At 41.7% G+C, this 24,529-nt stretch overlaps 1 protein-coding gene across 1 annotated transcript; it reads right to left on the bottom strand.

Annotated features, from left to right (window-relative positions):
* Positions 1-1,238: 1,238 nt before the first annotated feature.
* LOC311038752 (receptor activity-modifying protein 3) lies at positions 1,239-21,457 on the bottom strand. Its single transcript, XM_084048345.1, has 3 exons — positions 21,163-21,457; positions 4,055-4,232; positions 1,239-2,562 (listed from the first exon to the last, which is right to left on the bottom strand). Exons 1-3 carry the CDS (start codon positions 21,212-21,214, stop codon positions 2,307-2,309), a joined length of 486 nt encoding a protein of 161 aa, XP_083904471.1. The 5' UTR covers positions 21,215-21,457; the 3' UTR covers positions 1,239-2,306.
* Between the last annotated feature and the right edge of the window lie 3,072 nt (positions 21,458-24,529).

Below are 24,529 nucleotides of genomic sequence, written 5' to 3'. Positions count from 1 at the left end.
TAAAAGATAATTGTGTAAACAAACAAACAAAAGCATCAATTTACACAACACTGATGATAGTGCTGTCAAACAAGACTATGACTATGAAGCTATCTAAGAAATATATCAACAAAGTTTAATCAGCAACACAATTTCTACAATATGTAGTAGGGGTCCCTGCTTCATCTCTCTCAGCTAAGGGGTCTTTGGCCTGAGAAGAATTGATGAGTCATTCTTATACATTCTCTCATTTGGATAACTTATGATAGTTTTATTGTTTTATTTTCTTAATGTCTTTTATGTGAAAACAGCTATTTAATTCATTGTTTTTGTTTGTATGTTATGCCCCCTGCATTCTTTCCCCAAAATGACCTCAATGGAAACACGCCTTTGGGCTTTTTGGGCTTTTATCCTTTTGAATACATTTTCTATATAGCGTTTGATCAATTCCACATGGTAAAATGATAGTGAAGTTAAACTGTTCCTCATTTAGCTGGGGACCCCCTGGAAACCCCTCAGGCAACCCTGGTGGTCCCCATGACACCACTTTGAGAAGCATTGGTTTAGTTCAGTCAAGCTTGTGTGACTGGGAAATGCTACTGGGAGCAATGCAGGAAAACCGTAGCTTCCATTTGAAGCCATTGGACACTGTATTAAAAAAAAGAAAATGAAAGAAATCCTGAAAAAAGAAAAGTGTGTGTGTGTGTGTGTGTGTGTGTGTGTGTGTGTGTGTGTGTACGTGTGTGTACGCATTTCCCTGAATTCTTCTATAAACTCTGGGAAAAGCTACAATATCCTTCCTGCCTGGCTGTGGCGGAGAGACGTCGAATGCTATGATACTACGTTGGCCATTGTCCTCTCTTGTTTGTGTTCCCCACAAAAGTTGTCTTCAAAACCATCTCACCACTTCATGGCCCATTCCTTATGACATAAATAATGGTCGCCCCATTTGTTTGTTTGTTAGTTTGTGGAAGAGACAACATTAAAACAAAATGCTCAATATTACAGTACATAAACAGGTTGTGATCGGAGCAGTGCCCCTGTAACCACTAAAACCCTATATACTTCACTGACCAGGTCCTCCAGGGGTCTATACTTGGTTCCCTCTTTTTTCCCCCTCTTCACCAAATGGCTATTTTGGCCAAATGTTCGCCTATTTTCGGCGGATGTTCGCCTGTTATGACATGTCCAGAATAGGAACACTAGGGTTCAAGTGATTCATATTGTTCACTGGCATGAACAATGAGGTGAAAGATTAATCTTACACAACATTAATGACATTTATTTCAAAGAGGCACAAAGTCTGAAAGGGAAACATGGGATTAATCTTGAATTCAATTAGCTGCACTAAGCCACTGATGAGGCCATCTTAGTCAATTTGAACATAATACTATGTGATTTGTGGCGCTACCCTTCTCTTTTAAGAATGAACAATTCCAAGGACAACAATTAAAAATCTAAATATATCAATTGCACTCAAGTCAGTGAAAAACACAGTGAGTAATCAAACAAAGGAAATACATTTGTTATGGGGAAATAATGTGCTTGACTCACAAGGTGTGACCATATAAATTATAATACAATTTAAATAGTAAACCCGTCCCAACTGCCATGATCCATCTAGCATTATACAGTATATTCTGCAATAGTTTGATTGAAATACAAATACAGTAGATCACACAGTCAAGACTCGATGGCCCCAGATTCATAGTAATTCCATTGAGAATCCTCAGTAAATACAGTTTGCTTCATTTAAGTGTCTTAAAAGTTGTGCTTAAGAAGCTCCTTGAGCTTCAGTTTGTAGAGGAAACAAAACACTCAGAATACCTCGACTTCAGTCCCAGATGCCTCAGCGTAGATTGGAGTTAAATATACATCCTGTCCAGTGAAATTACACAATTCAGCTCTACAATGAACGTCATCGTCTTCTACAAACATATGGAGTGTGATAAGAAGTGCTAAATGCCACATTCAAGAAATAAATGAGTCATATTTCCCCCATGAATCAAAAATCCTTCCACTTTTCCAGACACTTGGAGGGTCCTTTCGCCCTAGTACAACGGCAGCAAATCTATCATCAGGGTTGTTAGGATCCAAAGCGTATGGCCCAGCTCCAAGAGGCTGGTCAGCTGTTCAGGAATAATGCAGTTAAAAGCCCCATGTCTGCTCCCGTACGTGATTCACAGCTCCATTAGGGATCTAATTCAACCATAATTTCTTGTCCGCCACAGTCTCCCTAAGTTGGAAAACGAAAGGCTCCCGTTCCATTAGAGGCAGTGCAATCATTTAGCACAGGGGTTGAAGGTGATGGACAGCCTCTTGTCTGTTCAGCCCATGACGTCGCCCCTCTTACTGCACCAGACCACCAGGGCGATCATGGCCAGCGTGAGGAAAACGGGGATGAGGATGAGCGTGGTGAGCATGTCGTCGGGCGGATCCACCCATACCACGCGCTCGATGGTGCAGTTGCTGAAGAAGTGCTTGTGTATGAGGATGATGTAGCTCTCGACCAGCGGGTTGGGCCAGTAGCAGTTGAGGTCCTTGGACTTGTCTTCTGTGCACTTGGTGAACAGGTGGTATTCACTAAAGAGTAATAGAGGGAGGGAGGGGGAGAGAGAGAGAGAGAGAGAGAGATTGCATTGTAACTCTGTTTTATAGTTTATTTTGTATCTACTTTTGTGGCCTACTGGCAGTGTGCCTATAAAGTTTGGTTCTGATCGGTCCAGTGGTTTGTGAGATTAGCTCTGGACAGACAGACAGACAGACACATACACATACACATACACATACACATACACATACACATACACATACACACCCCACACACACAGACAGTAACTGTCCCAGAAGGAGAGACAGTGGTTTGAGTCATAGATAAATATATGTTTTGTTTATGTAAAATCCATGTACATTCTGGGTTAAAAAGGTTAATGTCATTGCAGAGAGATACAGTGCCAACGCTGGTGACGAGACAGCACACGCATGCACGAAGGCTCGCACGCACATACATTTGTATTACTATACTTGTGAGGACATTCAAAGTTTAGGACAGCATTGGAACAGCCAATCGATAGCCGAAAAATAGCAGATCTAGAGATGCCAGTAGTGCGACGTTGTGAGCTTGTAGATCGGCTATTTTTCAGTGTGTGTTATCGCCGCACAACAAAGTATTTCATAGGGAAAACTCTAACCCTAACACCTAAACCTAACCTCTAAAATGTCTAATCCTGACACTAACCCCAACCTGATTTATTTTTTCTAATTGTAAACCTATCTCTAAAAATATCTTTTAACCATAAAACAACCATATATCTTCTGAAGACCAGGAAAATGGTCCTCACATTGTCTATTTCTGAAATTCTACTATACTAATACTATAATACTATACTATAGCCTGATCCAACCCTACAACCCCTCCCTCTCACTCAGATCAGCTAACACAGGGAAGCTGTCAGAACCTTCGTTAAAAAATCTGGGACAACGCTCCACACGTCCCAGACTCTTCTCCCTTCTGGCTCCCAAACTCCCCATTGCAGTTAGAACTGCAGATTTCCAATCTTCCGCCGTAATCTGAAGACATCTTCAGACTCCACCTTAGCCTGTAACACTTGCTTTAGCACTTGCCCTAGCCTTGATGACCTTGAAGGCTTATGCAAAGGCTAAAATGTAACTTAGATAGTATGTTATGTAGACAGATGCCAGGTTCATTTGTAGACCTGATTATAGGTTCTTGGTTTACCTATGATCCTAGATTACTATTTCTATGCATTTGATGCATTACCTCGAATTTACCTTGCTAACTGTAAATCGCTCTGGATTAAGAGCGTCTTCTAAATGCCTAAATTGTAATTGTATACAAGTATAGTAACACAAACGCACACACACGCACGCACACACACACACACACACACACCCACCCACCCACCCACCCACCCACCCACACACACACACACACACACACACACACACACACACACACACACACACACACACACACACACACACACACACACACACACACACACACACACACACACACACACACACACACACACACACAAACAGACTTTCTTACCTAATGAAATATGTGAGGTTGCACCAGTGCCGTTGGTCTATGTGAGCCATGTTCGTCTTGAAGCCTTCCCCACAAACCTCCATCTCCCACAGCAGATGAGACTCATTGCACCGCAGGACCGCTCTGGGGACCCCCAGCCCCGGCGGACTACTGGGCTCCAGTCCCAAGGAGTATGTGGCTAAAGGAGGCAGACAGAATGACAACAACACTATGAGACCCAAACAGAACAATATACGGGTGTGTTGAGAAATACAGGGGGAAAAAAATAAACGAAAACAATGGCAGAGGAAGTCATTGTAAAATGCGATGGTTGCAGTTAGTTTGGTACTCTATGGGAGTGACCCCCAATTTACTATGCATTAGGGCCACGGACCCCTATAACTCTGAGAGTGAACAAATTGAACCAAATGGTCCCATAAATGGACTTTGGAAGGAGTGAACTAGTTTGTTCAGTTCACCAAAAATAATCCGTTCCTTAGAACCCCTCATGAATGACCTAACACATGGGGACACCTGGAAACCCCTCAAGGACCCCTGGCCCCGGACCAAACAACAAACAGATAATATGCAAATGTACATGATGACATTCATTTGAAAATGCGGTTCATAAATGAACTGATACTAGGGCGATGCCCGTTGGGAATGCATGCCCCTCCAGTTATGCAATACCCAATGTACCCACTGTCAGAATACGCAGTGCAGCATTATCATAGTACTTGGTGACCTACAGTATACTGGCTTAGCGGCACAAACGTGACGTGACACTCTGCCAATCTGCGAAGGGTTTAGGTTGGCCAATCAGGGAAGCCGATGCATACAATATCCCGAACACACAGATAATTTCTGCCTCTTTCTCAGACCCGCGGGCCGACAGATACAGATATTCATGATTTTGCGGTTCTCGTCCATCAAAATTGCCATTCGGCTCTGTACACTCCGGAGTTATATGAGACACACGGGCAAAGTTTGAGACCGAATTGTCGGACACTGTCCGAGTTATGACGGGGTCATATTTTGTGTGACAGACAGACACACACAGAGATTCTATACTATGGAGATTCCATAGTATAGATATAGAGGATATATTTCTGGACAACCTCGGCTCTCACACATCTTTTCTGGGACAAAGCACAGGCCAAAGCAAGAGACAGAGTTCAGTGGCAGTGTATGATTGACAGCTTATGCCCCAGCCAGGACGAAGAGGATAAGGAAAAGAAAGTCACTCCCTTGGGTCCTCTCTCTGTGTCTGTGATACACACGGCAAGTTTGAAGTCAGGCGGTTTGGGATATGGATACAGAGCGCATGCACGCACGCACATTTTGTGCATATCTATACGATCATTTAGCTCTATATGACTTCATAACAAAATGATGAGTGGAATTGGAAGTGATGAAATGAACACAAAATGAGCAGACAGCTGGGACACTATCAAAACGAAGCTGATAACTGAGTTATCTCTCGGATGAAATTGGTATCTCAACCAGAAAATGTAATTTCTGTTTACTGAAGCGGTGGAGAGACAGAGAGGCCCCTGTTACTGAATAAATAAATGATTACTAAATATATAAACAAATAAATAAACAAAAACAATGGCGGAGGAAGTCATTGTAAAATGCGATGGACTTTGGAGGGAGTGAACTAGTTTGTTCAGTTCACCAAAATACTGTACTGGCTTAGCGGCACAAACGTGACGTGGCACTCTGCCAATCCGCGAAATGTTTGGGTTGGCCAATCAGGGAAGCCGATGCATACAATATCCCGAACACACAGATAATTTCTGCCTCTTTCTCAGACCCGCGGGCCGACAGATACAGATATTAATGATTTTTCGGTTCTCGTCCATCCGAATTGCCATTCGGCTCTGTACACCCCGGAGTCATATGTGAGACACGCGTGTTTGAGACCGAATTGTCGGACGCTGTCCGAATTATGACGGGGTCATATTTTGTGTGACAGACAGACACACACAGAGATTCTGTGAATTATAGTATAGATATAGAGGATATATTTCTGGACAACCTCGGCTCTCACACATCTTTTCTGGGACAAAGCACAGGCCAAAGCAAGAGACAGATTTCAGTGGCAGTGTATGATTGACAGCTTATGCCCCAGCCAGGACGAAGAGGATAAGGAAAAGAAAGTCCTCTGTGAAAGTCCTCTGTGATACGCACGGCAAGTTTGAATTGAATTGGAATTGGAAGTGATGAAATAAACACAAACTGAGCAGACAGCTTGAACACTATCAAAACGAAGCTGATAACTGAGTTATCTCTCGGATGAAATTGGTATCTCAACCAGAAAATGTAATTTCTGTTTACTGAAGCGGTGGAGAGACAGAGAGGCCCCTGTTACTGAACAAATAAATGATTACTATCAGAATATAGAGCTTTACCCTTTTAACAAACACAAACAAACAAACAAAAACAAACAAAAAACTTACAGCACCTTTAAACAAAGGAACTTTAAACTCTACGTTATTCAAAATGCTCCATGGCTTTGAGGTGCATTTTGGAACCTCATTGATGCCTTGTATTCGTTGTATCTCAGTTGTTTAGACTTGTTGAGTGTGCTCACTCGAATAACTCGCTTCTGTAGTCAACTTGTGCTGTATGCACACAACTCTGTAAAACAAACTGCACTCAGGATGAGTCACTTCTTTCATTATTTATTTGACATTTCCAAGCTGTCTTGGTTTGGGCTCTGCTGCCTTCTTCAGTGGCTGTCTGTCCATCTTCTAAACCTGCCCATGTTTACTGATGCACACATGCACACAGTACATGCACACGATTTTGAGTGTTAAAGGTAGGGTAAGTGATTTGCTTTGGTTAAAATAAGTGTTAAATAGCTCTATATTCTGATAGTACTCATTGCTATAGAGTGTTTGTTCAGTAAAAGGAGTCTCCTTCTCTCTCCACCTCTTTATTAAACAGAAAATGCATTTTCGTTTCAGTTTCAGTTTCATTTCCAATTTTATCCAACCAGGATAGAGAACTCAATCAGGATATAGATTAAACAAGGGAAATTGGAAGTGATGACACTAAGAAATGAGCAGACAAAATTGGACCTGGAACACTTTACAAATTAAGCTTAAAAATTGGTACTTTCTCCTGATTGGCTGAGATTTTGACACCTACAGAAAAATGTATTTTCTGTTTATAAAAGAGCTGGAGAGACAGGGAGACATCTGTTACTGAACGGAAACGAAACCTCTGAAAGAAAAGTGTACTCAAAGTGACCATTATCTTTCTTCCTCATCTCAACTCAGAGACTCGGTGAAAGAAGATTGACCTTGTCTGAACCCACAGTGTTAGAGATGAGCACAGAAGTGACAGGTGTGAGATTGAAAATGGAGCTGGACACAAGCTCAGCTTCAATAGTGGCCTCTGCATCATGACTACAAACAGCTGTTATCGCACATGCCGCTGAGATGAACTGAAGTGCTGCTAAAGACATATACAGGAAAGAGAGTGCGCCCCAAAGGGAAAATAAAAGTGACAGTGATATACAAAGAGAAAGCACAGAGGCTGACCCTCCATTTAAAAATGGACGACCCTGTCCCTGAACCCAGCCAGACTGTGACTATGGAAGGATGAAATAAACTACTAACGCTATGTCAGCCAAACATCCGGTTCCGTGTAGCATACATCTATTTCTGGCACCCAGCAGGGTTAAAACTGAGGACAATTTGCCCAAAATAGGAACATAATAATAATGAAACTAATGAAAATATTCAGTTTGCAGGAGGAAGGAAATGCATTGCAGTCAGAAGTCAAGGATTGAAGCCTAATGTCAATTAAAGGAGCCCTTGGCGTTTTCCTACCTTGATTTGATGTTATTAAGTCATGATGAGAGTGGTCCCGGACCCCCAGTTCATGTTGAGCGAACCCCGCCCCCCACAGCTCAGAACGGACGTTTTTAGATTTAGGCTAAATCCGCTTATTTCCGTCGCTCGAAAATAGTTGTTTCTTGTATATATCTGTAGTGTGTGGTCCATCTGATGTCACTATTGCTACACGGCCATTCTGAGCTTCGAGTCCCCGCCACTGGGGGTCCGGGACCACTCTCATCATGACTTAAGAACATCAATGTATGTAGGCGTGTGTGTGTGTGTGTGTGTGTGTGTGTGTGTGTGTGTGTGTGTGTGTGTGTGTGTGTGTGTGTGTGCGTGTGCGTGTGTGTATATATTGGATGGGGATCCGTGGCCTATAATGCATATCAAACTGGGTGTCCTTGAAATTCAAAAGGTTGAGAATCAGTGCAGTAAACAAGAGAGTGTTTCTGGCCACTTGGCAAACAAAAGCAGGAAGAGAGTTTAAGCAGAGCTGGGGAGAGCTAGGACAACATGATGGAGAGACACAGAAATGTCTTGAAAGGCTTTGGGTAGGTGGGGGGTCACAATGGGGGCTTTCCAGAGACAAAAGAAGGTTTTCTTAACTTGTTATAACTGGAGCGTAAATGTAACAGCCAGCCTTCAGCAGGGAGACAGCCATCTATTGGCTTTAGCGCTGTGTTACCCAAACAGGACCCATGAGTATGAGAAAAAGAAATCATATAAAAGTGTCCATCGGCATCGTGAGCTGCTTGCCTGCTTTGACTGTGATTTGGTTTCAATTCATATGTGATTACTTATATTGTGTCATACACTTTGAGACCGCTTTTCTATAATAAAAAGAAAAAAGATTTGGAGCCAGCTTGTAATATAACATCAATCACTGACTATTTAGAGAACAACCCACATATCAACTGCAAGGCAAAAGTACCCTCTATAGAGTCTATACCAGTGGTTCTCAACCTTTTCTGGATCAGGGCCCATTTGAAAATCTCCAAAGTGTCCGCGGCCCACCCATCTGACCACTTAACACGGCAGCCGAATGAAGTGGAGGCCTTGTCAGATGTCTGTTTGGAGGTTCAAACTTGCGACATGAAGCAAATTAAAAAAATGTAACCACTGTCATCCCTAGTTTGGGTATATCATTATATTTTCATGTTTTCAAGGACCCCCAAATTGATACTGATAGGCTGCAGGCGGGCCTCCATTTTATTTGGTGTCAGTGACCACCATATGAGAAGATGTTTGTTGTTGGATTAGATTTTGAACAGAATTCTACAGCTGTCTATACTGTAAGTGGATAATCTAATCTAATAATCAGAATAGTCATTCTTAAACATTCTGTCATTGGTCTAACTTCTAGCTAGTGAAATAATAATAAAATTAACCAGTTTCAAACTGGCGTCCCTATTTTGGCAGCAAAAAAAGATTCATAATTCTTAAAAAAAAAATCTAAAATAAAAATCACGTGTCACATCACAACGTGTTGTTAGCTTGCAGATCTAATCTGCTCTTTTCACTATTTTTGACAATAAATGGGACTTGAGTGTTCCTCATTTTGCTGGGCCCCCCCCCTGGAACCCCCTTAAAGACCCCAATTTGAGAACCATTGAACTGTAGCACCAAAGAGATATGATCAGTGTTTCCCAACCCTGGGGTCCAAGATCACAGGGGGGGGGGGGGGCATGAGGCCTTGTATGTGTGAAGGTGTATATAGTCCAACATTTGAAACAAGTTGTTTTTTCACAGATGTGAAAAAAGGCTTAAGTGGTTATATGAAAAACACAAGTGTGTGGCTGTGTGCGTGTGTATGGGTCTGAACTTTTGTCAGATGTAAGAAGGGGGGGGGGGTTGCTTTACATCACTGGTGCTTTGTTGGGTAAATGTTCCCTCTGCCAAAACAAAATAACAACCAGCAGATAACACTCTGATAAGCAGACACAAATGAGCAGAGCACGAGCCCCAGGCCAACACTATTTGCATTTTTCTATTTGAAAAACAGTGGCTCCCTGCAAGCAAACACTGACACCGCTGTGCAATTAAAAAAAGAAAGAAGACAGTGTTCATAGTGTAATGTCGGGTATGTTAAAGCTGCAATCCGGAGATTATTTTAATGAACAAAATGCTATTTTAACCAATCTGTATGGTATGTTAATGCAACTAGTTGCAACTAGTGCATCTGCAGTGGGTGGAGGCGGTCTCCCTATACTTCCATTCCTTTGGAAATTTGAAGCTCAGAAAGTGCAGAAAGTAGAACATAAAAGTTACGTATTGCATCTTTAAGAAAGGGGTCAGCTTGTGTTGTGTTGACAGCTCATTATCGTCCTGCTGTAAGTCGGTCCGCTCTCGCTTCTACACCGACAACGCAGCTGCCAAATGCTTTGCAGGAATTAAGATCAGATAATGATGGGTTTTCTGTGTACTACTTTGTGGAAGTAAGACCCTTTCATGTTAACAAATGCTCAACATTGCAGCAGCTTGTTCTTTTTTCTTTTTCTTTTTTTTTTACCAGAACTGATTAATGAGCAAACTTCTCACCCGATGGCAAGGAGTTTCGCCAGGAGCATAATGTGTACAAGACTGGGGTTATTATAAATTAGTTAACTAAAACCTACTAAATAACAAAAACTAGGAATGACAACACATTTTAGTTAACTGAAATAAAAATAAAAGAGGCTTTACAAAAGAAAACGACAACTTACTGAAACGGCGTTCTGTGTTTACAAAACTAATAGAAAACTAAATTAGAAAACAATTCCTTAGTTTTAGTCTTATATTTCACAAGCTCTGTTGTCAAAAATTGTCAAGAACCATTAAAAACTGCAAAAATAGCTGATCTACAAGCTCGCCTGGTCGCATTTTTCTGAGTTTTTTTTTAATCTTGCCAGACAACCCCCATTTTTAGAAAAAATAAACAATAACACACAAAAACTGAAATTAAAATAAAATACAAATAGGGGGAACCAAAACAATGCGGCTCCGCAAAACCGGACGCAACTCCCGGAAGCCGGAATCTTAAAAAAAAATCAAAATCAGTAGGTGTGGCCTAGACCGGATCACACAGGCAATTTAATAACGAATACCAGGCTTTCCTCCGAGTTGGAAAGACTGGTGATGCGAGGTTAGGCTAGATGTAAGCATCCGTAAGGTGCAGTACCATATAGGGTGGCCATAGCTGAGTGGTTAGTGAGCCCGCCTAGGGAGCCAGAGGCCCTGGTTGCCTCAGGTTCGATTCTAGGCCAGGCCAGGCCAGCATATGTGTCGATGAAATGAAATTTGTCCCTGAGCAAGACTCTTAACCCCTAATTGCTCACAGGTTCTCATTGGAAACAAGACCGCAAGGACTTTCATGAATGACCTGTTAAAAGGAATTATCCTTTAACCACAGGAAACTGTGGGGGCAGTCCCCTGTCAGACGGACACATTAAACATCCAACACAGTGAAGAAGGAAGCAGGTAGATGGGACATGAAGAGTTATATTTAGGGTTGAATGTTGTTCCAAGTATACAGGAGCCGACTCCAATTTGCTGGGTAGCCATCCAGGTACCCATACAAATGAAGGAATCTAATCGGAATCATACAATCCTAATCATTTAAGGGTACAACAAGCTTGAACTGCTACTGCTTTCCATTGTGTTGTCATGGAATAAACCTATAAGAGGAATAACATAGGCTACATTACATTTCTTAAAGTTGACAACTATTGATGTAAAATTAGTTTACAGGATCAATTGGCTTTGGTTAATTACACTAGCATTTTCAGGACAAAGTTTCAACATTGGCTTTCACAGGTACTTCTACTGTTCTACTGTTTGTGGTAGTAAAACACTATGTATTTTAGTTCATGCTTAACCACTTAAACCCCAGCATCCGTATTCTGGGGAAAATGTTCGTAGAAAATAGCAGATCGACAAGCTCAAGCTGTGAGCTGGTTCAGCTTGTCAGTCGGCTATTTTCATATGTAATGTAGAGTGAAAACAGTATAGAGCCCTGAGGGACTCTGCTCAACCACACATTGGGTTTAAGTGGTTAAAATGAAAAGATTCTATCCCAGGCAGGCTAGGGTCAACGGCCCTCAGGGAGAACATTTCAGTGACATTTCAGACTGTGAAATGTCACTTCTGATGAGATCTTAGACAGATGGTCCTAACACCTGTCAATAGGTGACCCCACCATCACCCAAGGTGACGGTGGGGTTGCACAAAAATCGAAAGATTTATTCTTCCCATTACCCGCACATGTGTGTGCGTGTGTGTGGTGGTGCAGCGCATGTTTAAGGTCATGTTCAAATTAGGTGCAGTTACTTGGCTAGTAAATCAGTGCCACATACAAACTGTGAAAATACATGAACAAAATGTGTGAGGACCCCCTGGATACATGCCACGAACCACTGGGTTCCGCAGACCGCAGTTTGAGAATCACAGTACTACAGGATCAAATTTAAGTGAGCAAAGGTGTGGATGCAATTCAGACAGTATAGTCAAAACCTCTGTCATGGGGGAGTTGGACACATTGCCTGACCCGTAGTTTGAGAACATCTACTCTATAGCCTGGTCATCTGCTGTGAGTGGTTGTCCAAAATAGGGCAGCACGGTTTATCCTGGGTTGATCACTAAGCTCCATCATGAGCCGTATGCATGCTAACCTCTCTTTGGCTTACCGTCGTGAATAGGTTGTCTTTCAGTACACTTTACTGTTCAAGTAAGTCATGAGTAGTGTCACGACCACGTGCACAGGAGCTTGTGTCTCCAAACACCTGTGCCCACTTCCACTGAGGAGTTGTCTCTGTATGTAATGCCATTTGTTTTCACCCTGTCACTGGAATGACCTCTGCTCTTGTTGTTCCTTTGTCCCTCAGCCTGCTCAGACTGATTACCTGGTTAGGGTTAGGGCATAACGCCTGAGCATAGTCTTTCCAACTCAATGCCTTGTGGACTGCACCCCTGTAAGTCTGAACCCCCCAGTAACACCCCCCCCCCCCCCCTCTCTCTCTCTCTCTCTCTCTCTCTCTCTCTCTCTCTCTCTCTCTCTCTCTCTCTCTCTCTCTCTCTCTCTCTCTCTCTCTCTCTCTCTCTCTCTCTCTCTCTCTCTCTCTCTCTCTCTCTCTCTCTCTCTCTCTCTCTCTCTCTCTCTCTCTCCCCCCTCCCCTCTTTCTCCAACCGCCCACCCCTCTCTGGAGAGGGAGGGGTGATAAAAGTACAATTTAATATAGTTAGTGATATGATTTGTTTTCTCAATTTTAGGGATAATTATCAATACAGTAGTTTTTTTGCACGTAGCCTGATTAAATCAATGTTTAAAATACATTTACTTGTGTTGTATGTTATGCCATAGACATTGTCATTAGTTGCGGCTCCAGATAGGAGACATAGTAATAATGATGACATCGTAATGGGGTGGGGGAGGTGCAGTTGCGTGACCTTTGTCTGAAGGGAGGCCCACTGTGTCTCTGTGCAAACCCCTGAGCACATAGAAACAGGCCAGTGAATTGGTAGTGTACTGTAACACAGCTTTTTCTGTAAAATGGTACCATGCAAACATGAAACAACATCATTAATCAGGATTACTTTGACTTTGGACAAAAACAATGATAGTCAAAAATGTAGTTTTGCATTGAATGACCTTTTGTCAAGTGTGTTGCAGGTATTTCACATAATCCATAATCAAACTTAACCTGTTCTCATTCTTGTTTTTTTTTGTTTTGAAAATATATACATTTTTTAAATGATGGAGCTTGCACAAAAACAACTTTCACCCATTGTTTTACACCTAAGCTGTGATGTGACCATAAAGCTGACTAGACATTCTCAACATACTAAGATATTAATTAATTAATCACATTAATTCACCTGGTGAATACCCTTGGAGCTTTATACAATGTACAGATTCTATTCTGTTGTGCTTTTATTCTGTAAGGCCTTGGGGCCTGAATGTATTTTCCATGACTATTATGAGCATTGATATAGCCGCAAATTACATACTGGATTAAATGGAAGCCGCACAGTCAGAAAGAACTGCAGAATCCCTCTCGCATAATGTGGGGACCATTTCCAACAGCTATTGCGAACAGCTAACCTGAAATATGAACTCCTTGATGATGGGGATGATTTGGGGGCTTTCAGGCTATATACTGTAGGCCTGGTCTCTGTTGTTGTGAATGTCTGTGGGAAAACTACACATCTAAACAAAGGCTAGTACAGGAAACCGCTGCTTCATGTCGTTAGAAGGCATCGCACCATGGGAATCATTCAACAAAAGCAACACAAACACATTGTTTAATGAACATAGCTGGCTATCTGTTTGTGATATGTGACAGCATATTTTATAACATGTCTATCTTCCTTTTCCGGTTGTCCATTGTGCTTTTCAAGGGTATCGTGGTGAGGCCCACCCGAACAATAATAGTTGTAGAAATGTTCATTCGTCACCAAAACCATCTAGCTATTAACCAAATTAGCCCCATATCTTCAAAAATATAAACGACAACAAAACATTGTAACAAGCGCTGACGAGACATACACAAAAAGACCATCATATACCATATTCATTTTATGTTTATTGTTTTGTCTGTTTCTGTGTTAATCGATTCCCACCACTTTTCAAGCGGAAAAATAATGCTTGTGGCCACTCGTTTTGGTTCACTCAACAACCGTGTACTTGTAGGTTTCACAACAACAAGGCTTTATAAGTCACTTGACAATAAGGTGCTATTTGTATCCACAATTTTAAAAGTGGTGTATTGCTGTACTTTTAAAAAACCTTGTCAATAAAATGATTCAATTCAAGGCACGTCAACAGTGCCCACTGACCAGTCACCACTTACTGGAGTTTAATGTAGCTCACTGGTTATAACCTCGCGTCACCAGAATTTCTAGCCTGGGACCAGACGAATCTGCGAGTGCAAAATAAAAATGCACTCTGCGATTTTATAGTCTAGCTACGCCAGGCTACAGAATTTCCACCTCGGAGGAAAGCCTGGTATTCGTTCTAAAACTAGCCGTGTGATCCGGTTTAGAAAAACGGGAAAAAATAATCCTGGTTCCGTTGGTTGGTCCCGGTTGCCGTCGCATTGTTTTCGTTCCCCACATAATACAAATCAATAAGTTTTGTCTCGCTAGTCGCACTACGAGTTACAATAAAAGATGGACATACCAAACCATTATTATACCATAAGAGACGAAACGATTATACCAAACTAAAGAAGTTTTAAACTAGGGGAATCATTTTGGAGATGCACGGCGCTGATGGTTCCGGTCGTTGGTTCCGGCCACCTGATGACGTAAAGTTATTTCCGTCCAGACCGGATCAGAAACCAGAAAATGGTATTGATCCCAGGCTACACTGGTTAGCAGGTAACGTTACCGTACTTCATAGGCAGCGGGTGAGCCTGTTGTTTGGGAGGGCTAATATTTGACACACCATTAATAAGCTACACCACTCCAGAATGAAGCGACTGACTATCATGAAATAAATGTATTTATATAACATTGCAATACTATCAGAATGGCTAAATAACAACACAAAGATTATGTTTACTACAACAACACATTTATTAATGAGACCACACATTCATTAAATGTATAATCTGTTCAAATTAAGAAGGGGGAGGCGTGTAGAGCCAAATTATAAACGGATGCAGGCTTTGACCTCATGCAGATGTTATTAGCCAGTATGACAAGGGAACCAATCAATAGTGGGTCAGTTTAGGATCAAGGCGACCTTGACACTGATTCACCTCAATCAAGTATGTGCACATGCAGGCATACAAAACAAGTTTGTTTATTGCCAAGTGCCAAGTTTATTTATTGGCCAAGAGGTCCCTGGGTACAGCATTAATGGAGACCGCTCTGCTACCACTCTTCAGGAAAATTCAAGTTATAGTCTCTCCTTATTCCATTTCTAAAGACAAAACAGCAACTCCCTGCCAAATTGTGCCAATCCAGAAATCCAGCGATAATTAGAAAAATCTCAAAACTATAACCAAACCTGAAGGGAATTTACTGCTGCGTTTTGGAAATTTCCACTACCAAATGTATTTACACAGAACAAGTGCGATGAATAAACTATCCGTGCATCAGCGAATATTTTGCATCAAACTATTCATGTACAGTAGTTGATGCCTCATTCATACAGGTTGATGCTTTTATTCGCCAAATAACAATTGCGTTGCTTTATCACTGCATAATATTTGTGTTCAGTGTGGATGTACTCATAGCACAAACACTATTTTGAACAAATATATTTTGGATGATAATAATTGCATGAAAACAAAAAACAACACCTATGGTGTGTAAGGAACTTAACACTGAACACATTCTCATCTTTGGCCGTTCGTAGACAAAACTCTCTGTGCTGATGTAAAATGTCAGGTTAGAACACACCCCAAAGATCAGTATGCATATTTGCCATGCTCTATAAAAGTATTCTGATGTCTATCAGCCTTTAACCACCATTATACATGCTGTATCTAAAAATAAATCAGAATCACTTTATTTCCCTATGTACTTACATACATAAAGAATATGAAATACCATCCCCCCTCAGGCAACATAAAACATAAACCACCCAAAAAAACATCATTAAAAGAAGTGTAAAAAGTGCGTTTCATCTAAATGTTACTAGCATATAAAGTGCCATGGACCATGGTGCAATCCTTTAAAAAGTCACCAGCACAGTATAATAAATTGTTGTTGTGCATTTGAAGTGCAGTTACATCCTGCCCAGACTTTTACCACCATATTTACATATTTAAAAAGTACCCTGCTGCATCAATCAGCCTTTTAACCACCATAGTTAGTCTGGCAACAGTCCCTGGTGCTTAGCAGCCTCTGACTTGTGCAATTGTGCATGTGCTACTGATGACTCCCACCAAGGGATTAGCTCATCAATTTCTGGCGCAATATATTTATTGCGCATTGTCCCTTTCAATAAACAAAATAATATTATAAGCAACTTCCAGGGAGTTGCCAGGAGAACCAGTGACCTCGCACTCGGGTTGGCCGGTTCCATGGCCCGTGGAGGTCAGAGGACCTGGACCCCGGCCCCATGATCCATCCCTGCCAAATACATGCAGCGCTGTTCCTGATTCCCCAAAACACTTGTGCTCACTATGGGCCATAGACTGGAGGTTTATTCGCATGCATTTCCAGCCAAGTTTACTGATGATCTTCATTTACAAAAATACATTTATTATTTAAAGACCCTAACCCTTTTTGGTCAACTGACCTCCATCAAGTATTTGATGAAGGCCAATAGACAGAAATGTTGTTCTTCATTAAAATAATTCAAATAATTCAAATAATTCAAATAATTCAAATAATTCAAATCAATTTCACTTGATCAATTTCACATATTAGTACAAATAAAAGCCATCATGCTTAACATATATAACATTAATAATTAATTGATAATTAATAATAATAATACATAACATATAAACCAACCACGAACCACAAAATGGTACATTTTTTTAGACAAGGAGGCAATCCTCATATAAAATAATGTTTTATTTGGGGGGGATCAAAAACAAGCCACCCAGGACCTGATTAGATTTCCTCATGTTCTTCGTTCTCTCCGGCTTTGTTTTTGTTTGTTTACTTTCATTCTCTTCTTGTCAGATGGGTTTGGTGGCCCGGTCAATTATAGCCTAACTTGGCCAACTAGCGTGAGAGAACAATAGCTGTCACTGTTGTTAAACTTGTGCACTTGCGACGACCCCGCAGACACACAGCTCTGGAGCACATCAACGGTTTTATTGCATGTCACAAACATGGCCGTAGCCAGGGTTTGGAAATTAGTGAGGTCCGGTTGCGGCGTGGGTGGTGAGGAGTATTGTTTGATGGCCAGTGGGGTTTAATTAATGTAAACTTTTCTGTAATTGAAGCTTGTTTACTGCACTTCTGTACTCTTAAGACTATGAAAAAATAGCCAACTGAAGGACACTAATGACAAGTAATTGTCAATTACACATACAAGCACTGACCATTAGCTATTACACTACAGTCAGCCATGGCTCAGGAGGTAGAGTGAACCAGCGGTTCAGTCCCAGCCCCCCCCTGGTTTAAGGCTGAAGTGTCCTTGAGCAAGACACTGACCCCTAACTGCTCCCGATGAGCAGGTTGGTGCCTTAATGGCTTCCTCAGCGTGTGTGTGTGTGTGTGTGTGTGTGTGTGTGTGTGTGTGTGTGTGTGTGTGTGTGTGTGTGTGTGTGTGTGTGTGTGTGTGTGTGTGTGTGTGTGTGTGTGTGTGCGTGTGTGCGTGCGTGCGTGCGTGCGTGCGTGCGTGCGCGTGCGTGCGTGTGCGTGCGCGCATGCGTAAATGTATTATAACATGCATTATGTAAATGCACGATTTACCATTTACATAAACCAATTATATAGTAGAACAGACACAGAGGGACTGTTATGAAGTCCATGGCCATCTAATGATGCCTTTGTACTTGATACGAGATGCATCTGTTAGATGCCTACAGTATCCTTATTCTTATCCTATTATGTTCTGTTCTTTCTATGTCTCATATCTTCTGGTCACGTCATGTGCCCAACACTATATGTATTCTCTGTGTGTAATAAACCTGTCGCATGATACTGGTTATGTGTCATCTTGTTCTCCCGGGTCCGCTGCCTTACACAGAGGATTACTTCAACTGACCAGTACTGGGTGGTCAGACACCACCCAGTACTGTTAGGACCACACCAAGGGTCTACTAAATTCACAACAGGGACCTGTTGGCGTCTCGCCTATCTGCACTCTCTCAGTGATCGGGTTGGTATGTGTTAACTGCTGTTAGAATGTAGAGTAACCTACATAACTATAGAGGGTCACTATACTCTTTGCGGACCACTCACCTCAACTCCATCGTCAGCAGGCTAGAGAAGTGGTTCTCAAACAGTTTTGGCTAAGGGCATCCCTGTAAATAACCCTGAATTAAATGTTACTTTATAGAACCTTATATTTGTCATACGTAAACATGTAAGTCTTTCCCCCTAGGATACAGTGTTATACAAATAACGAGGAAAACTTGACATTAGGACAGATTGAAAATAACTTGACATTTAACCACTTGAACCCCAGCCTCCCTATACTGGGGGTAACATTCGCCCAAAATAGCCGATCTACAAACTCACAACGTGTCACAATGCAACATGAGCTTGTAGATCTGCTATTTTTGGTGAAGAGATTTGGTGTAGATCGAAAAAGAACGCACCAAGTACAGTGCAACTTAGGTCCGTTTTACGTCCGTTTTAAGTATAGACGCCGACGGTCTAAGTGGTTAAACTGCAAAGTGATATTGATAAATTCCAAATATTATCTAAGTATTCTGCGGCACCCATGGACTTATGTCACAGCATCCTAGTGTGCACAAAACGTTCTTACTTTTGCAACATAATTCAACCTGATCAATGACACTTCACGGTAGAATGGCACTTACATTCTCTATATTCTGCTAGTAAGAAAGAAAAGAAAATCAGCACTTTAGTAAGCAGAAAATACATTTTCAGGTTCTATACCAATTTTCTCCAATCAGGAGTGAGAACCCAACATTATTCTGTGTCAGCATACATTTTGAATGTAATGATCAATACTAATGATGAAAATGATGACCCACCTGGGGTCACCCTGGGACCAACAGGCTTATCCAGTGAGCCAGTCCAACTTGGGAGACCCACAGCAGCCTAACACACAGCCATGCACCACATGGAAGTTTTGGAACAACCACCACCAGAGACCAACCGTCCTTGCTACTCCTACCCGCCCATGAGGCCTAAGGGCACGTGGTGTGGTGCCATGCCAAAGGAAATCCGGCTATAGAAGCCACCAAAAAGATCTACAAGCCCACCAGATCTACAAGCCCACCACGTGTGGCCCTTAACTAATGATATTAACTGCCTATTAACTTTGGTTAATAAGTCATAGTGACTGCACCATTACTTAACAGGAATGAATGATGAATTCATCATGAATTCATGTAGCCTATAACTTAGTCATTGATTCATCATTAGCCTAATTAAGCATTAATTCCATGTCTGAATTGGCTCCCTAATATACGTAAGTTGTGACCATAATTAACTCCTATATTCAATACATGTGCTCATTGTGCTGTACAATATACTACAGCCTACTGTAGTATATTGTACTACACTACTCTTGTTTTATAGTGGTTCTCAAACTGGGGTCCGCGGGGACCACCAGGGGTCCTTGAGGGGGTTCCACAGGGGGTCCCAACTCCCCCGCAGAACGAGGAACAGTTTAACCACCTTAAGCCTATTGGGCTAGTCGAAAGTCTGCAATCAGCAAGAAAATCTGCAAGCCCACAACATTTTGAAAAATCATGAACACAAATCTTACCTTTATGGGGGTCCCTGGCACATAAACCTTTTCAGATGCGGCCAAAAAGATATCAATCTGGGGGTCCTTGACATGAAAATGTTAGTGAATGGCTGTTCTATAGAGACTCGTTCTCATCCTAAGCAGACGACACCGTTATACTGCAGCATATACATCAGGTAGATAGATAGATAGATAAATAGATAGATTATGGTTCTAAAACCTTTTCATGCCAAGGACCCCCAAATTGATATGTATTTGGCTACGGACGTAACGGACCCCCATCTGAAAATATGTTGTGCCAGGACCTCCAGAAGAGAAGATTAATGTTCAAAATTCAAAATAATACAAAAACATTCTAGAAATGTTCGATATCAAATAATAATAATCAGAAATAGCATAGGCCTATGTACAAGCTTGTAAATCTGCTATTTTTCAATAGTCAACACATACATGGATAAAGTGGTTAAAATGATTGTGATGCTGTATTAACACATTTTGCTGGGGACCCCCTGCCTGGTACCCCCTGGCCCCACTTTGAGAACCAATGGGCTACAGCAGTGGTTTTCAACCAGTGGTCCGGGGACCACCAGTGGTCCTTGAGGGAGTACCAGGGGGTCCCCAGAGAAATTAGTTAACATAGCGTCACAATCATTTTTAACCACTTAGCTTTGGCTATTCAAAAATAGCAGATATACAAGCTCATAGTGCGGCACCGAGTGCTGCGCTATGAGCTTGTAGATCTGCTATTTTTGAAAAACCTTGAAAAAGTGTGCATAACTTGAATATTTATATTTTTTAAAGCGAAAATTAACTGATATCTTTGCTTCTGGGGGTCCCTGGCACAAAACATTTTCAGATGGTGGTCCGCGGTCAAATGTAGCCTATATCAATTTAGGGGTCCCTGGCATGAAAAAGGTTGAAAACCTCCTGGGCTATTATAGACTCACCCAAAATTCCAACCAGGAGAACTTTGAATCCTGCGGAGCATGTTGTATCCATCACGTTGGAAGAAGAACCCCCCCACTCCTAGTAGGGACCTTCAATGAGACCGCAGCAGCAGCACTGTAACTGTTCGTGTGTGTTTGTGGCGAACCATAATCATTATAATAAATCCCAAATATGTAGGATAACTCTCCCCTCCCTGGGGTTGCGCACTGCTGTAAAAACAAAACAAAAAACACAGTCGATCCTATACCATTCCTCTTCTTGTTCCGCTCAGGATCACCAAGCAAGTCCTGTTCTTTGCCCCGTTCTCTTTTCTTGTCTCCGACAGACTGAGGAAGATATAACGGTCTAGTGTCTACTGTGCTGTGCACCTTGTGCCTGCATCCTCTCTCGGACGTGGGGGGTGGGGGGGGGGGGGGGGGGGGTGACGTAGCTCTGGTCCATAGCATTAGAACAGTGGTTTTCAACCAGTGGTCCGGGGACCACCAGTGGTCCTTGAGGGAGTACCAGAGGGTCCCCAGCAAAATTAGTTAACATAGCGTCACAATCATTTTTAACCACTTAGCTTTGGCTATTCAAAAATAGCATATATACAAGCTCATAGCGCGGCACCGAGTGCCGCGCAATGAGCTTGTAGATCTGCTATTTTTGAAAAACCTTGAAAAAGTGTGCATATCTTTGAATATTTATATTTTTTTAAAGCAAACATGAACTGACATCTTTGCTTCTGGCGGTCCCTGGGACAAAACATTTTCAAATGGGGGTCCGCGGCCCAGTGTATATCAATTTAGGGGTCCTTGGCATGAAAACAGTTGAAAACTGCATTAGAAGGTTCTCCCGACCCTAACGCTATGTTACATTTCAACCGTTGCCCGCTCACCCCCTGCGCAGCCTCTCGTCTGTAGTAAAACATAAAAATGAATACGCTTTCACTACTCACCAAAAAAAGACGGGTTTGAAGATGTTGAAAGGCTACTTTCCTTAGTGGGAACACTCGAGGCCCCCCACCTCCCGTCTAAAATACACTTTTTGACCCAAATGTAAAGTAATCCACGTGATTCTTTTATAGTTATTTGACTGCGCCCTCTACAGATCTTGTCAATAGTAAAAATCCATTGACCGGATCTGTAGAGGGCGCAGAGGAATAACTATTCCCCCCCTCGATCTAGTCGATTATTTTACATTTAGGTCAAAAGGTGTATTTTATACGTGAGTAGGGGGACTCCAAGTATTCCCACTAAGGAAAATAGGCTTTCAACATCTTTGTTTTGGTGAGTAGCGAAAGAGTATTTTTTATTTTAACTACAGTCGAGAGGTTGCGGCCGCTGCGCTACCGGGGGTTCGCGGGCAACGGCTCAAAAGTAACATAGCGTTAAGGAGAACTCCTTCGAGCTAGGGGTGATGACGTAGCCTAAGGACTAGTCTAGTGTGTTCTAGTGATGACGTCTTTTTGTAGGCTGCTTAATATCTCCTAAATCAGTATTTCCAATAAAAATAAAAATACACTAGAAATCTGTGTTTCCCAAACAATGGGCCCATTTTAAAATGTCAATTGTATTTATTTATTTATTTAAAGTTTCCTACAATGTATCAGGTCTAATTATTATTTCAAAAAGTTCAGGAAAAAAAAACAAAAAACATACATTTAAAAAAAAAACTAGAAACATGGTAAAAATAGACAATCTACATAAGTTCACAATGTGTTGCAAGACTTGCAAAGCTACACATTGTGAACTTGTCGGCTATTTTCACAATGTTTTTTAATAGGGCATCATAATGTATTTTCATTGTATTATGCTATGTAGGTTTGGGTTCCAGGGAGACACCAAATGTATCTTTTGGGTCTTAAGCTGCATAGTTTGGGAACCCCTGTTCTATAGTTTTCCTTTAACTGAATTATCATTTTCATCTTCAAAAATGCAATTGTGTTTGATTATTCTTTACATTTTATGTTTTAAATATATTTAGCTATGTCCCATTTGTTCTATGTGCTGCTAATAATGTTTACGTGTCCTTTTGTTAAGAAAGAAAGAAAGAAAGCAAAAAAAGAAAAGAAAAACGTTTTTTTTTTTGCCTATAGCTTGTAGATATCACAACTGTTATATTTTGTGAAAACATTGGGATACAAAATTGGGGGGTAAAATGTCTGCACTAGCTGGAAGGCACGATAGATGGCGGCAATGTGCATAATAGGCTACAGTAGGCCTACATCCCACTGATAATCAAGTATTTGCTGGCTTTAAATTAACATACATAATGATAGTCTTATCACTTTCTGATACAGAGTATGACATGTGTATTATGCTGGTCTACCCACTACAACAATAATACACTTTATGTTTTTCAAAACAAAGTTACTAAATTCTTTATACAGTACATGATACAATTACAGCAGAATACCTATACTATTCATGACCCCTGCACTACAGATATAGTTATTGGGAGTTCACTGTGTGATTATCTATGTAGGCTTGCCTTGTGAAGGTATAAGTCAGGGCCGTGTTGGTGGAGGTATAGTCTGGGAGGCATTGCCTCGGAGTTTGGACAGCGGGGGCGCGGCCACTGCGTTGTGATTCAAATCAACAGCCAATGAAGAAAAGGGGGCGGGATCCACATGCAGTGGGTGTTGCATCTAAATAGGATCGACGGGAAGCAATTTCCCCTTGAGAAATTTCGGCCGCCATTGTTGTGTACTGCTGTTTGCCTCTCGTCGGACTTTTTACACGAGTTGCACAGCTCCAGACCGGTAAGAGGCGTGTCCGCTCAGATTCAGAGCGTAAATTACATCCCGCCCACAAATCCCAGGACTCTGGCCCAGAAGTTCCTCGCCGAGCCGGCGAAAACTTCTGGGAACTCAGATTAGTGGAGGTACAACAGTGGCTGAACAAACCAGCGATAATAGTTAGGAACATTATTCCTTGACTGGCAAAAATAGCAACAGCAATGGTCCAAATAAAGTACGTTCCGAAAAAGGATAGCATGATCAGGCAGACAGAGAAGGCTCTCTTCTTCATGCTATTGTCCCTCCCCTTAGTGTTGGTGTGGAGGGTGGAGTCGGAGACAATCAGGGCAAGGGAAGACACCTGGCCACTGTCTCCCCACAGACTATAAAAGACTATTTTAGACTACATGTTCTTAATTCCTCCCCAGACTGCAACAGCGGCCACAGAAGAGTAGCGGTGTCACTTTGCCTTTGTTAAGCCTCAGTTAAAGCAACATGTTTCCCTGCTTGGTGTTGGAAACCACATCCACATTCTTTACTTTATTCTAATTTTGTTGTTAATAAAATCACCATTTCTTTTTGCATACCCTCCGTGAGTTTCCGCTTTATTTGTTGTGGCCTTAGAGCCGGGCCATAACACTGTCCCT

Source organism: Gymnoscopelus microlampas, assembly GCF_963454915.1.
Source record: "Gymnoscopelus microlampas genome assembly, chromosome: 22".
NCBI classification, from domain to species: Eukaryota; Metazoa; Chordata; class Actinopteri; order Myctophiformes; family Myctophidae; genus Gymnoscopelus; species Gymnoscopelus microlampas.
This window is presented reverse-complemented; position numbering and strand designations above follow the sequence as displayed.

Coding starts and splice junctions, on each gene's coding strand:
- LOC311038752 (XM_084048345.1), bottom strand. CDS start 21,214: ATGGATACAACATGCTCCGCAGGATTCAAAGTTCTCCTGGTTGGAATT. Junction 4,233..21,162: donor TCTCCTGGTTGGAATTTTGG/GTGAGTCTATAA, acceptor TGCCTCCTTTAG/CCACATACTCCTTGGGACTG. Junction 2,563..4,054: donor AACCTCACATATTTCATTAG/GTAAGAAAGTCT, acceptor ATTACTCTTTAG/TGAATACCACCTGTTCACCA.